At 42.2% G+C, this 15,552-nt stretch overlaps 1 protein-coding gene across 1 annotated transcript; it reads right to left on the bottom strand.

Annotated features, from left to right (window-relative positions):
• Window positions 1-284: 284 nt before the first annotated feature.
• gatb (glutamyl-tRNA(Gln) amidotransferase, subunit B) lies at window positions 285-15,394 on the bottom strand. Its single transcript, XM_068727075.1, has 13 exons — window positions 15,246-15,394; window positions 13,675-13,828; window positions 13,457-13,570; window positions 8,919-9,117; window positions 8,286-8,408; window positions 7,981-8,094; window positions 6,729-6,813; window positions 6,093-6,137; window positions 5,514-5,706; window positions 5,174-5,307; window positions 1,121-1,199; window positions 789-923; window positions 285-696 (listed from the first exon to the last, which is right to left on the bottom strand). Exons 1-13 carry the CDS (start codon window positions 15,392-15,394, stop codon window positions 571-573), a joined length of 1,650 nt encoding a protein of 549 aa, XP_068583176.1. The 3' UTR covers window positions 285-570.
• Window positions 15,395-15,552: the final 158 nt, after the last annotated feature.

Genomic DNA, 15,552 nt, shown 5'->3' with positions numbered 1-15,552 from the left:
AATATGGCAGTTGCCAATGGCACATTAAGTTTATTGAAAGGTTTATATTGAATTATATGCAGGACTGTTTGGAGGAATTTGTTGTTGAAATCACAAGCTTTATTTCCGAAGCAGACCATTTCAATTAAATATTTAATGAGTTAATTAAGATGCATCATTTTTCAGGAGGCAATTACCTTTTCTTTTTTACATGCTATTCTCATTCAAATTTATAACCTGTTAAAAATATGACATGTATTTTCTGTAACTCTGGCTTCATGAATGACCCGACACACTGCCACAGAGAGCATTAATCAGAAAAGCTTTATTACTTTTATAACACTTAAATATGGAAGATAATGGTTGTTGTTTGATGAAAACATTGTTCAGTATTTACAAAAATATCAACCTCTCAATCAATATTCAACAGTTTTATCAACCCACCCGAGACCAGGTACCATGTATCGCCGTGTGACATGGACATGATTACTCTACATTTTCACACAAACATCGCTGTCATGCCGTTCTTCTTTCACGAAGGCCACATTCGCCGTGATTTGACTCTGTGACGTTTGGGTCTTGCAGGACAAATCATGAAGTCTTCTCTTGTAAAATTGCCCTCACCAGAACTGGGTCAGCTCGGCCTTTGGTCTCTTTCTGAACCAGGCCCATCAGCTTATTCAGAACTTTCTTGTTTCCGTTTCTGATGGCGTGAACCTACAGAGAGGCACAACGAACACAAGTCATCTAAAACATGCAAAAGAAAAAAATATATAATTATAAGTGAGGATTTGCATTTGAGCCCTCACCTCATCAGGGTGTGAGTCCACCACCTTCTGGCAGATGTTGTGCAGCTGTGTGGTGTCACTAACAAGACCCAAGTCCTGCTCCTGGATGATCTGAGAGGCCGTCTTACCCGATGACCTCCACATCTCCTGGAACACCTGAGAGAAGAGAAACCAGGATGACGCAGCTGAAACCAGAACACAAACAAACACTAGCCTGTGTGTGTGTGTGTGTGTGTGTGTGTGTGTGTGTGTGTGTGTGTGTGTGTGTGTGTGTGTGTGTGTGTGTGTGTGTGTGTACAGTATTGAGTGACAGATAGAAGGGGATAATTGCATGGTCTGTGCAGCTGACTGACCTGCTTGGCAACCGAAGAGGAGATGTGTCCACTTTCCTGGAGTTCCAGTAGCTCAGCCAGGGCAGACGGAGAGATTGGGCTGAAATCAAATGAAAGGGTTGTGAAATTACAGCTTAATAGATGCAGTGGAGTATTGGTTATATAAAAAGGAGAGAAAGGAGTGGGAGAATCAGACTGAAAGGACAAAAGAGTGCATCAACATTTGTGATTTGACTATAATGTTTTTGTCTTTCCAATGTCTTCTTGTTTATTCCCCAGGCTACCAGACAAAAAGAACCAAGAAGCCTGTTAGAATATATTGTCTCCAATATATATAAGTGGAGACACTCAGACGAGACAGCAGACTGCAGACGAGACAGTCTAAGCTAAACCTCCTTCAAACATGGCCTAGACACTGTGGAAAAATAAGATGAAAAGTATCCATCTTTACTACTCGGTTTGGACGACCGTGGTACCAGGCTGCTCAAAAGCTCAACTAATGCATTAAACTATAAATTGTTATTTGATTTGAAAAACAAAACAAAACAGTGTGAAGGCGGAAAATAGGCAGCCAAGTACAATTACCGCCATTATTGGCGTGACACAGTAAATCTACAATAACCAGTAAGCTGCCCATCAACCTGAGTCAGTTCTCATGAACAATTAGCAAAGCAAGCACAGGAATTAAAAAAAGTTTGACAAAGAAATAAATAAATGATGAAACGCAAAGTCAAACTTCTGGTAATATTACATTTGTTTTCATGTCTTTACAGAGCGTTAATGGAGGCCCGGTGAGATATTTCACAACTCTGTCAGTATGCTCTCACCATCCTGCCAAAAAACTTCCACTGGACCGGCAGTGAGTTTCCCTCATAGGCAGCCATCGGCACACCCGGCAACTGTTCTGAGGGGAGACCCTGAAAGAGGGACTTGTCTCCGCTGGTGGACGCGTCCCAACGAGATCTTAACGACGCGTCATGTCAGGTGAGTTTCACCTCTCTCGCTGCTCGAGCAATATACTTCACAATTGCTCTTTTCATCCGTCCTACTCAAGGGCTTGTAGCCAGAGGGGTAAAAGGAGGTCGGGACGCATTATACAAAGACAGCCGACATAAAGAGATTTCATATTCAAAGTCGTCATATGGAGAAACATGCATGCTCATGAAAACCTTTTATTCTTCACCCCAAATGCCAGTTAGCGTATGAAGCTGAGTTTCTCCGTTTCTTCCCCGCCTGCAGCTTTTGACAGCCCTGTCGGCCACTCTGTTGTTGTTTTTTTTGTCTCCTCCTTTCAACCAAAGAGAATGCAACATCATGCATAAATAAACAGCAGCTTCTTTGTGGTTTACTCACACACCAACAGTCTGGGAATAGTAGATAAAGTAAAGCTCAAAGCATCTGCGCTGACACCAACCCATTACTTGTTTCAATTTTATTTGCTTCAATTTCATTTGCTCAGTAATGACGTTTTATTTCAAGAAATGATCAGAGAACAAAATTGCTTTTTCACAAGGAAAAATATCTATTTCAACTTTAACAAACTGAAGTGAGGTTTCCAAAGTCATGCTGTGATGCATCCGACCCTCCTTCTCTTTCTTCTAGCTGCAGTCACTACTAAACTGCCATTCCTAGAAAATGAAATGAGTTGAAATGAGTGGCTGATATCCAGCGTCTCAGCATGCCATAAACAGAAACACAACCGGTGTTATTTCTTTCATCGCCGGTGGCTAGATAGGCAAGTGTGAAAGGTACTATGGCAACATCTCTTTGTATAGAAATATCAAAATAAGATTTTATTCAAGAGTGTTTTGGAACATTTAACAAATCCTACGTGTTCTAGCCAAAAGGCCTTCAGCGGGGAAAAGATCAAAACACCTTCTTCCAAAAAGTTATCATTTCACTAATGTAATTGGATTTGTCAAAACTGACGGGCTGTCAGACTGTCGCAGGGCTTTTCTCATCACAGACACAAATAATTAGGGAATATCAGATGATTTATGACCTCACACATGTTGTATTATAGTATGCGGCGGTCTAATCTACATTTGTGAGCACTACGAATTAAATAATCCTTGATGTCAATCAAACCACACCAGTACATTGCAGAATGGTTAAAGACAGAATTATTTGATCAAACTACGGTTGATATGCTGCACAGAATATATATATTCTGTGCATTATACAGAACAGGACATATCTTTTCTCTGCTTTTTAACCCAGTGCACACCTTATTGAGGAATAAAAAGGAAGCGGTTCAATAACTTAGGTCTTTCTTACTGAGCCAAGAACAACTGGAGGTTTGTGTAATGTGTGTCAAGAGTCGCGACAACAAAACTAGATCGATTTTTGACAAATGAAGAGAGTTTGCTATTATGATTGTTGTTGCCCTGCACTTCTGCTTTCAGTTGATAGCCACTCATTATTTTTCCTCGCTTGGTAAATAGAATATCAATACGACTCTGGCTATCATTTTGATTCAGTATGATGCCAGCTACGGCTGCTGTGCATGTGAAAAGGTCAGATTATTTAAAACCATTGAAAAGAGCTCATTCATTGGCAAAGGGGCCACTAGACGTGAAGCGTATCGTCGGTGAAGTCGCTCTTGCATCAGCTGCTTCATTCATGCGTCCTGATCATCGGCTCGTTCAGTCGTGTGGCTATCAGCTGATTAATTACGTTGAATGATATCCATGCGTGGCCATCATTACCTGACACATCACACTATTGTGGTGCAGTCAGACTGGAGTTCGCTTTCCATTCATTTCTATGTGAAAGCGGGCGAGACAAATATGCTTCCAGTTCTGAATTTATCCGCGTCCAATCAGATTGAACTCTGACAGACGAAATTGCGAGGCCCGTTTTATTAGAAAGGATGCTGTTAAGCGGCAATGAGGACAGTGATGTAAATGACAGTAACATATTTGATAAAATGCTGCATAACTTCTGACTTTATGCACTGCTGTTCGGCTAGCTCTTGCAGTTCATGTTTACAACCCTTCCAGTGCTGTTTTCTATCCCTCCTGCCACTCCACATGGTCTGACTGCAACTTGACTCTACCGATAGGCACATGCCAACGTTGTCTGCTGCCAGAACTCCCTCCAACACCCAAGACTCCTCCTTATGTGCTAAGTTTTTTGGTGTTATTGATTTAACTGGTGTTATAGATCTAATGTTCATGTGTTTATCAAGGGGGGGATTAGTTCTCCCTGCAGAGCCTTCCCTGCTAATGGGATTTTTTTTGTGAGCTTGAGAGATTCTTTGTATAGCAAATCTATCTGTATAAACATCTGCTATAAATGCTCGATTCCTTGAAGTGTCTCAGGCTTAAGTTTAGTCATGAGGAAAAGGATATGGAGCTCAAGTTCTGACACCAGGTGAACTAAATCATGTTTAGGGGAAATCACAGCATTTCTCTCACACACACACACACACACACACACACACACACACACACACACACACACACACACACACACACACACACACACACACACACACACACACACACACACACGTTAAACCGTCGAAGCAGTGGCTTGAAACTCCTTAGAATTAAGAGAAGCCTGACAGACATTTGTGTGCCATCATTACAGACAGGGAGAGATGACAGGAAATGAGTCAGAAAGAGATTGGAAAGAAAGTTTCCCAGCTGGACCTGCTGAACTGTGAGCGTTGTCAGGATGTTCAGCTTATTAACCCCCCCCCCAAAAATCACAGGAGGCCTTCAAGCTGAAAACTGTAACAGTAATTCACAAGAAAAAAAACAAAGTTAGTTTGAGTAAATTCAGAAAACAAAATGTTTCATGACTTCCTGACTCAAGTTGAAAGCAGCTACTTCCCGTGTGCACCTTCTGTCACAGCTCCAAATCGGCAACATTTTCAGACACAGCACGCAAAAGGTACAAAGTGAGCCAGCCAATCACAAGAGGCTCAGAGAGGTCATGTGTTGGAGCCCAGACATCTATACCTGAGCATCGCCAGCAGAATAGCTCGGCATTTATGAGCCAAGACAAACAATAAGCATTGTGTGAATATTGTAAAGGGCCATGAAGGGCTGTGGGTGAACGTCTCACCTCTGGCTCACACTCATGTCTTGCTGTTTGAGGTGACCCACCAGCTCATTTGTCACCCAGCCAATCACCTTCCTCGGCTCCTTCTTGGTCGCCTTCAGCACGGCCTCAAAGTACTCCACCAGCCCGTCCTCATTCTGCAACAACAGCGCCACGAAAATGCTTTCATCGCTTCACATGCATATTATATAATTAGGATCAGATAAACCCAGCAGAGTCCAGCAGTATGCAGCTGCCAAGCTGACTCTGCCTGGACTTGATCAGATGGCAATTAAAAGAAAGACGCAGGAAACAGATTTAGTGGGTGAATCAACTCTCCTCTCTCGCCCACTGATAAACTCACCACCAGAGTGAAGCCGTGCTCGGGCAGGATGCCGTACGTTTGCACCAGCCTGTCTCTTTTGACACTGGGTAGCTCTGGCAGCACTGCCCTTATCTTCTGCACCACCACAGCCTGGCATGCATCAATGCCAGTGGGCAGCGATGCGTTATCCTCATACACAATCAGAGGGGGCAGGTTGGGCTCTGGCATAAACCTGGAGGGAGGACAGTTGGAGAAAAAAGGGGAGGGGAGGGAGGATGCTTTATCACCAGTACAGATAAGCTCAGAGAAGAGGAGGTTGGCTTCTGTTTGGATACTAATAGTCCTCTTAACACATTTCACTTACTCCCCTTATCATTTGACTCCATCAGCCTTAAACCTGTCCATCTATCATTCCCCCTCCTAAACTCAGACTTACACATACGACTGAGGTCCAGGCCTTGGTTATTTCTCTCCATCTAGCTGCCACTCTGAGGCTCTCATCTTCTTTAAGTCCCCACTGAGAGCAAGATGATCATCTGATATCATGAGTCAATAAACACAAGCTCCCAGGACAAAAACGAGCACAGATATTTAGAGAGTCCACAAACTCGCACTCACCTGTAGTCCTGGAGACCCTCTTTGTCCCTCATAGGAATCGTCCCCCTAGAGAAAAAGATGCAGACATTAGATTAATAACCAGAGGAAATGTAGCAAAGCAAAATCTGAGATACCTTTAGGAGCTCTGCAAGACTGCCTAGAGGTCAAACAATGAGTTACATTTCAGTGACAGACTTCCGCGTTAGGGACCGGCCTCGCCTTGCTGCGGTCCAGCCAATAAAAAAAGACTGCGAACATATGAGCGGGGATGTCTTCCAGTCAGCCTGGCTATCTCAATGTCAGTGTAGTCAAATCTGCTGTCACCTTCACAGACAGCAGCGAGAAGAAAGACCCAATAACAGGCCATCACACACGCTGTTTAACGCTCCACCGTGTACTCCGTACATGTAAAAGGGCCTCATGGGAAGAAGGCAGCGCTGTGTGCTCATTCTGCGAGCACATAAGCCTGCGAGTAGCACATAGCTCACAGATAACACGGGATGACGGCGGCATCCAAATGGCTCTATTCATCATGATTACCACGATGGTTCCTGCTCAGAAAAAGCTCAGGACTAATGGTCCAGGCAGAGCGCACAGTCAAAGGGTGTTGTACTGGCTCAAGCTTGGCATCGCGGCCTTGCTCTTTCATCCTCTTACCCTGATTTGGAATCGTACGCCCGGGTCTCATTTTGCACCGTCCCCCCTCTCTGCAGGACTTCGATCTGTCTCTGGATCTCGTAGTCTGGTGATGTAAAAGAGGGCATGACCACAAATACATTTTATTCAATATAGCACCAATACACACAGAAATGATGTTGTGGTAAATGCCAAACATCTGCTGTGATACACTGCCACTTCTCAGGTCTCTGTCTGCTGCCACATAACTGTGATAAACGATGTTTTTCTACATGACTTTTAAATACCAACTTGGCAGCGGAGTAGATGTGATACAACTTTATTGATAAATAATTCAAGTGCAGCACCACGGTATGTCAAACCATGCTTCTTAAAAAAAACCTGCACGTAAAATGCTGAAATTTTCTGGCCGTGGCTCTTTGTCAGCTTTTATAAATGAAGCTCAATCACCAGTCTGCGAAGTTAGAGTTGACATAAAATCTATGCTTTTTTTAAGTGAGCAGCTGCGTGAAGCCAATTCGGCATCATACGCTGCAATCACACAGCTAATTGTTTGTGACTGGTTGTCAGTCCAAAAATTATGCTTCACAAGTTACTGTCAATATTAACTATAGTTCCTGTCTTAATGTCTCCTCATAAAACCAGCTATCTTGTTTTCCTTTCAACAAAAAACTAAATCTATCATTAAGTTTCAAAGCAATGTTGTACCTGACGGATACAAAATCGCAGGACTGTGTGTATGCATGTGTTTCTCTTTGGCTCCTTTTTTATGTGTGTGTGTGTGTGTGTGTGTGTCTGACCACGTTTTTGTCCTTTACTTAAGTAAAAGGAGCAATACCTCACTGTGACAATACTCCCATTACAAGTCTTACATTGAAAATATTACTTCAGTGGAAGTACAAAAAAGTAATATTTGTAAATGATGCATGATTAATGTATAAAAAAATACACATAATGCAGAAATATGTGCCCTGAGAGTGTTTTCATTTTATGTAATATGTACATAGCATTTTAGTGTTTTAATTGGTCAAGGTAAAACTTTAAATATATAATATAATATTAATAAGTAGTGGAGTAAAAAGTATAATATTCCGTCTCTGTATTGTAGTAAAAATATAAAGTAGCATGAAAAAAGGTCTTTACTCTCAAAATGTGTGTCTGTGTGAGAAGTCATGCAGCTGGTTGAGACCCAATCACATGAAACAGTGTTCAAAGAGCCTCCCTAAATACCTTAAACCAGCCTGCTTCCATTCCTGTAACATTTTGAACGTACCTATAGCCCTGGCCAGGTATCGGACGCTGTTGATGTTCTTCACCTCTGTCCTGGTGCCCAGAGGCTCACCTGGCTTGTGGACGGACACATTGGCATCTACTCTCAGCTGTCCCTCTGTGGAGAAAGACAGACGACATGCACGCCGAGCGGGAAATAAGTTTGGGTTGAGAAGTTTAGCAGCTCAGGAAAAGAGAGAGAGAGAGAGAGAGAGAGAGAGAGAGAGAGAGAGAGAGAGAGAGAGAGAGAGAGAGAGAGAGAGAGAGAGAGACAAAGACAAAGACAAAGACAAAGAGTGATTTCCATACCAGACATGTTGGCTTGACAGGTGCCCAGGGCTTGCAGGATGAGCTGAAGCTCTCTGACAGCTGCAGCAGCCTCCTCTCCACAGCTCATGTCTGGCTCCATCACCAGCTCCATTAGACCTACACCTGTCACATGTGAAGACAGCTGTGTTTTACATCTCCAAGGTATCTGTCCCATGGAACTCTGGAACAAACCTCAGCAGTTACCGCTTTGTTGAGCAATTTAAATCTATAGAATAATGTCTGACTGAACAGAGAAGGTTGCGGTTCTAAAATATTTATCTCACTCTCATGAAATATCATGAAAAGACCAAAACCAACAATGCGTTAGTACGTTTCTCAAAACTTTTCCGACTTCCCTACTTGTCTGTGGCACTCAACACCAACATTCATCGACATTTTTTAAGTATTTTTTGGGGACTCATTGGTGTTGTTTTTAATAGTTTTTGGACAACAATGGGGGTCTATGGCACAGAGGAATACGCTATATCAGGCTTTGGCTGCACAGACAATAAACATTAGTAGGATCCATTAATTGCTGCTTTGCATGGGATTTTTTGACAATGAGAAAAACATAGAATACCCCCAGACGTATCCTTTAAATGCAGGGCACACACTAACACTATCTAACGTTACCCGCTCTGTTGAGGTCTATGAGTGTCTGGCTGCGGAGGTCATCGTGGAGACTCTTGCCGCTGTCCTGCTCCAGCTGAATCTGTTTGATGGTGACAGTTTTCCTGATAACCTGGCTCCTCTTCTTTCCTCCGAGGAGGCTGTAAGTCAGCATGCCGTCTACTGCGATGGGCCGCCGGAGCTGCGTGATCTGGTATCCGGCCTGAAATTTGAAAATACACAAGTCTGTATAACACTCTGTCCTGTAAAGCTCTGGCCAGCAGGCTTGTGTAGTAATGGGTAGTAGTACCGGTAATTGAAAATAAAATAAAACAGTCTTTTGCTAATTGATATCCTTCTAGCTAATGTCCTATGTCCTCTGTTAATAAATTTATTTTAACTACAGTACGATGAAAACACTTGGCTGTACTTTTGTTAGATGTCAGTGCTTGCTGTAGCTATTTCCAGTGTAAAGACACGTACTGGAAGTTGTAATATGAGTAAATTTGAGCCCGTATAAGATACATAATGTGAATGAATGGAATGAGTAACCGAAATATAATTTTTCAAGAGGACAATTGCGGATGTAAGATACCATTCCCACTATTTCAGTGAAATACCAGTGATGCGTGCTGCAGTGCTTGTCATGGGTCTATGTAGAGGGGAGCAGCATCAATTAAAACACAGTGCAGGCTGATTGGCTGAGTTGTCACTATAATGCTGCCACTTCACTCAAGGTTCCTATAAAACATAAATATGTCATCCGCTCCTTTATTCCTAAAACAATCAGCTGCCCCAAGTATTGATTCCCCACGTTACTATGGCAACCCCATCACAGGAACTTCACATGAATCATACTTATGCTGAAGAGAGCGAGGACGTGGGAGAGGAGATTGGGGGGGCTGTTCGTCACCGGCTCTCTGTACAATGTGCCCTGATCGACACAATCAATCAGCTGCTCCTTTTAAAGTAGGTGGGAGAGAAAAAAGACACACTATCGGGGGGTTTCTTCTTCAATTCCTGTTCTTCTTGGTGGATTTAATCTCTAGATTTTTTGTGAATACTGTTGCAGCTTATCAGAAATCCCCTGGTTCTTACTTGATCTTGTGTCTGTATCTGCAGGGTGAAGCTCATGCTTACAATACTGTACATTCGGGAGCATCTGTATAAGTGAAGACTATCTGCGTTCCCTGCTTAATAAATCAACGGCTGTTGCCACATAATGAAGGGTGAGGCAAGTCCGTTGATAATAAGATCCTGGTAGCCACATTGAGTTTTCCCAATTACACTCTAGACCCTAATGAGCAGTGAAGCTCCAAACGCTCCCTGTGACTCCTCACCCTTTTTACACCCAAAGTCACAGATGCATGGATGCCAGCTCACATAATGTACATTCAGGATTGGTCACACACACACACACACACACACACACACACACACACACACACACACACACACACACACACACACACACACACACACACACACACACACACACACAAACAATTCCCTGACTAATTTCAATGGCACTAAACAAACAAGACTCAGTCAGCCGTCTCATTCCTCACATCGGCACACTGAAGTTTTTTTTCTCAGCTGCCTACGGGGGTCTCAAAGACATTCATAGCTCCCATTAAACACATGTCAGAGCTGCAATAGCCAGGCCATGTCTGTTTATTTGTCAGCTTAATATCTCAAGGAAATTGTAATTGTTTGCCATTGCTGGTCGTTTAGTGTGGAGCTGCTGAGGCATGTTATTAAAAGGCTGTTATATAAAACATTATATTTGTGCCTTGGCTGTCATTCCAACTGAAAGAAGGAGAGCTGGTTGGACGGCAGCATTAATCATTTAATGAGCAACTGTGGTGATTTACAAAATGCAATCAGGGATTTCTCGTGGAACATATCAATAATGTACAACGCAATTTACAAATGTATTCTTCAAGGGCGGGATGATTTCTCCCTCGATCCTGCTCCTGGTTTGATTTTAGGAGCATTGATTACACTCAAACTTGAGGTCGAATGTGAAAAATCTTCCATCATCTGCATAATTCAAACCACTCTGACTTCAGTTTGTCAAGCTGTTTCATGCAACATCACTCTTTTTGAAAATGCAAACTAAATAAAGAATTAAAAACAAGGCAACAGCAGCTATTGTGCACAGTGCAAACAGTGAATCTGAAGCTATAGGTTCAGGCTCAACCAGCCGGCATGAGTTGTTTGGGATATCTCACAGAAAAATAAAAATTGCAATCGGGTATTATCCTCCCTGCTGTGAGTGTCAACTGTTATTCCAAAGGAGGTGATGCAATCTTGGGCAAACACACAAAAGAGCAAGACGAACCCAACGGTAATCCCTCAGCTTCTGGGAGGATTTTGCTGGAATTTCGAGATACATGGACTCTCTGGGGAGATAATGTATCCCTAACATTGTGATTAAAATATGTACTGCTGCAACCGTGTGATAACCAGTAAAGTCTGTGAAATATTAAATGGGGACAAAACTCCATCTATCAAGATCTACAGAAAGCTGTTGCGCTCCATTAAGCCGTGTCAGTCGAATGTTCACAATACAGTCAAGTTAGCAAAAGGAATTAGAGCAGAAACTAATCAGAAATATCAAAGGAAGCAATAATTTATATCAGTGCTATAAAGTACTAGAAACAGTTATATAAAAAATACCAGCTGACACTCAAAGTCAATGTATTGCCTGCGACTTCATGTGGGTACAGCACTCATTTAAAGCCACGTCTTTGGGCAATTTCTATGAAATACTAATAAAGGAAATCTTTCACTTAAGTTTTTCATTGCCCTCCTCATCACCTTGCCCAAAGCAGTGTTAGCATAATATCCGAGCAGGGAGAGACCGACTTGGAACACTCAAAATGCTAAATTCTCCAACAGCTTTATTCTGAGAATTTCTCGATTTATTAGAAAAGGTCTCTGTAGAGCGAGTTCCTGTGACATTTTGTCTTTTCCATCTAAGCTTTAAAATGTCACTCATAATAGAAGTAAAATTACCCTTGGGCTCTGAGGGGTAGTGAAACTTTGCCATGCGAACCCTCCATTACTGAGAGCAAAGTGAACATCACTTGGGCAAAGCTGTTAAATGGAAATATCGATGCTAGAGTATTTTTAGTACCTCCTCTACCTTACCAGATGGCTATTTGGCTCATATGGCATGTTGTTGGATATTTACATATCAACCACATTCCCATGTCATGACCATGGAACTGATGTCATTCCTGAAATATCATGTTAGTAAACATGTTCTACCAGTTCTACCTGGGGATTTAGAGCATGATTAAATAAAAAAAACATTTCACTTGGAGGCAGCCGAAACACTGAAATGTCACTTTTTCAGTTAATTTGGCAAACTTGTCAGCAAACAGCTGCTTATTCATCCAGCAGTTACGGAGCAACATTCATTTGGAGTCATGTTTCTATATGTAACACAAGTCAAATATTCAATCTCTTTTAGCTCTGTTTTTGGTCTCCACCAACTCCTGTGGGAGACATCTGTCTCTTTAGCAGCTAAATGCTCCACAATGTTCACCAGCTAGTGGCTAACTGTGTATGTTTGGTATTGAGCAGGTAGTGTACAGTGGTTTTTTTTTTTTTTTTTTGCAGCTTTAATCACTCAAAACAGCTGTCTGCTGTGGCCGAAAATGACACCATGAGAGTGAACCAAAGTGTAACGTTGTGAGCAATGGCACAAAATGTTTCTGAAACTGACTATAAAGCTCCATAAAGCCGAGGGGAGCTGCAATTCTCTGTAGGTTCATCACTACGAGCAACCTATATATGTTGATTATAGCCGCTCTGAAGCTGTACATATGTGTAATATGAGAAGTGGTTACAACATGGGGAGTTTCATTATAGAATGAGATCACCAGATTACCAAATACCAGCGCCTTCACTAATAAAATGGCAGGTGTCCAAGTGAAGTCCATTATGGGAAACTACTGAAGATTGGAGTCATCTTAAGCTTACAAATATTTTCCTTTTACTTAACTATTTACTTTTCATGCTCAGACAGTTCATCATGAAAAATACCACACTCAGAAATGTTCAGTTTAACAACACTACCTTACATTTTTATGATTCAAATAATATGAATAAAAGAAAGCAATCTCCAAATTATCAGCAAAGACATGGAGAGGGAAATGACCTGTGGAAAATGTACAAATAGAAGTGCACTGAAGGAAATGAGCTGGTTAGTGAAAAAACACTGGCCATTTTCTTTAACAGCTCTCGGTGTCATTCGTCTGTACAAGGTGGCAAATAGCCTTTTTGCTGCTTCAGCAAGACTTGCTCACTATTTCAATTAGAGCTCATGGCCGGGAGAGTGCAGTGCGAAAGCCGTGATGGAGACGTTGGAGGGAGACGAGGACAGCTTATATCAAAGCTAAACCAATGATCCAGCATGGTGTGCCGGACTATAGTGTCTTCACACTGCTGTTTGTCAGATAAAGTACCCCACTAACGTCTGTGCTAACACCCCTTAAATCCTAGGTGCAGCACGGAAAGCAACAACTGAGAACAGGCAGTGAAGAACTCACAGGGAGGTCGGCGTAGAAGTAGTGTTTCCTGTCAAAGAGTGATTTCTTGTTTATGGTGCAGTTGAGAGCCAATCCTGTCATCACTGCTGCCTCGACACATCGTTTGTTCAGGACCTGGGGACACACAAGGACATTACCTGATGAGCCGACAAGAAAGGGATAAAAAAACAAAACAACAACAAGTAATCTTTGTCTGATTCCAGTTAAACAACACTTACGGGTAATGTGCCTGGTAAGGATGCATCAAAGGGAGACACCAGGGAGTTCGGAGGTGCTGAGAAGCCAACCGGCGAGCCGGAGAACAGCTTGGTATTGGAGTTAATCTGGGCATGGACTTCCAAACCCACCACTCCAACCAGCTGCTCGGGAGCACTGAGACAGACAGACAGACAGACAGAGAGACAGAGAGAGAGAGAGAGAGAGAGAGAGGACACATGTTTGAATACACTTCAAACTGAGGCTGTGTCATGATTCCCTAATACACTTCAAACTCTAATTAGTTTGAGAGTATGCAGTGTGTTAAAACTGAAAAAAAGGCAGTATGCGTACTAAAAAATGCTTGATTTTTTTTAGTCTTCTTTTGATTACACTGTTATCACACAGTGTAGAAAGGAAACAGAGTTACAACTGATAAAAAAGAGAAGAAAATGATTTGCAAATGGTGGTGAGGTATGAAACATTTTGCTTTGAGTTTGTAAACTCGCTCCCGTAGCTGCGTCTACGGTGTGTAGATAGATCCTGAATTGTAAGTCGCTTTGGATAAAAGCGTCTGCTAAATGACTGTAATGTAAATGTAATGTAAAGTGACAGTTAACTTGACATCCAATGGCAAATTGCTTTCCATTAGTGTGTCAATTTATTGCTTACTAATTCCCAAAAGATTGGATATAGTAGGCCTACATAATGCATATAACTAGTAGTATGGAATTGAGACTCTGCAATTGTTTTGTCTTTTGCTACCCCTTCAAATAATATTTTCTGTAGCACTGCCCTCTTTGGATGAGCTTACAACGTCATTTGGGTGAATGTGATTAGGCATTGCAGAGATGACTGCTTGGGTTTAGACCTGATTTGGAATTAAGCACCGCAGTAATGTATAAACAAGTATGCTGTCTTTTGTGGCTCTGAAGGGAGCGTCCTAGCAATTTCATCAGGGCCATCCCTCCCCTGAGACGAATGAGGTGTTCCTCCCCCTCTCTGTGCATCTGTTCAGAAGTCTTATACTGGAAAAACATGGCTCCTTGTTTGCTGTGTGTTTATCTGATTAAACACAAATGAATTTAGGAACAAGCTAAGCACCATTCAAGCACAGCATCACAGTCGTATAACTAGAATTGGACCATGAGACCCATTTTAATGCTAGTTCATATTGTGCTCTAATGCATCTCTTACACATCAACAAAGTTACATTCAATCATATCACCAAGCAGTGAAACCAAGGCTTTTGGGAGTGCTGGGACAGTGCTGGGGTTTGGAGATTACTCCATTTATTTGATGTTATTATTGATTCAACAAACTGGGGAGAGCTTGTAACAGGCAGGGGGTGAATAACAAAAAGATGCTACTCCGTTGCATTGTGGGAAGTGTAGGATCCAGTGTTTTGGGAACTTGATCAACAGTAGAGACTAATACGTCTATTGCAAATGTCCCAACTTTATGAAAGTACATCAAATCGATAGAGTTCTATAACTAACTTTCAGGGACAATGTAAATCCGTGTGCAGCAATGGTTCGTATCCAGGTCGGGGGCATTATGAACCAAAGTATTCCGCTATAACAGCCTCACTTACCGTTTTGCTCTCAGCTGCAGTTGGCTGTCGCATCGCGAACTTGATGTGCTAATCCGTCTAATGACACACGCAGCCTTTGGATACAATACTGATATCTGTTTATTCATATTATGTAGCAGCTCACTTACTGCTACAGAGGAGGCAGCCATGTTGGAATGCCCCTGAGAACCTGGGAGTTGTAGTGTTTTAAACTGACAGTTTATATGACAGTGTACGCCGCTGGGTTTCAGGTTAAAACTACAAAGCCCAGTCTTGGTAACGTTTCCGGTTTCCGACATAAGCTGCGTCATTTCCGTTTTGACAACTG

The sequence above is a fragment of the Cebidichthys violaceus genome, unplaced genomic scaffold, assembly GCF_023349555.1.
Source record: "Cebidichthys violaceus isolate CVI_PGR_0920_01 unplaced genomic scaffold, fCebVio1.0.p SCAF_4, whole genome shotgun sequence".
Lineage (NCBI taxonomy): Eukaryota > Metazoa > Chordata > Actinopteri > Perciformes > Stichaeidae > Cebidichthys > Cebidichthys violaceus.
This window is presented reverse-complemented; position numbering and strand designations above follow the sequence as displayed.

Bases quoted from the DNA above. Each gene is read 5' to 3' on its own strand.
- gatb (XM_068727075.1), bottom strand. From the start codon at position 15,394: ATGGCTGCCTCCTCTGTAGCAGTAAGTGAGCTGCTACATAATATGAAT. The intron at 8,095-8,285 runs GTATGGAAATCA...CTTTCTCCACAG, and splicing joins CTGTCAAGCCAACATGTCTG to AGGGACAGCTGAGAGTAGAT. The intron at 6,814-7,980 runs GTACGTTCAAAA...TTACATCACCAG, and splicing joins ATACCTGGCCAGGGCTATAG to ACTACGAGATCCAGAGACAG.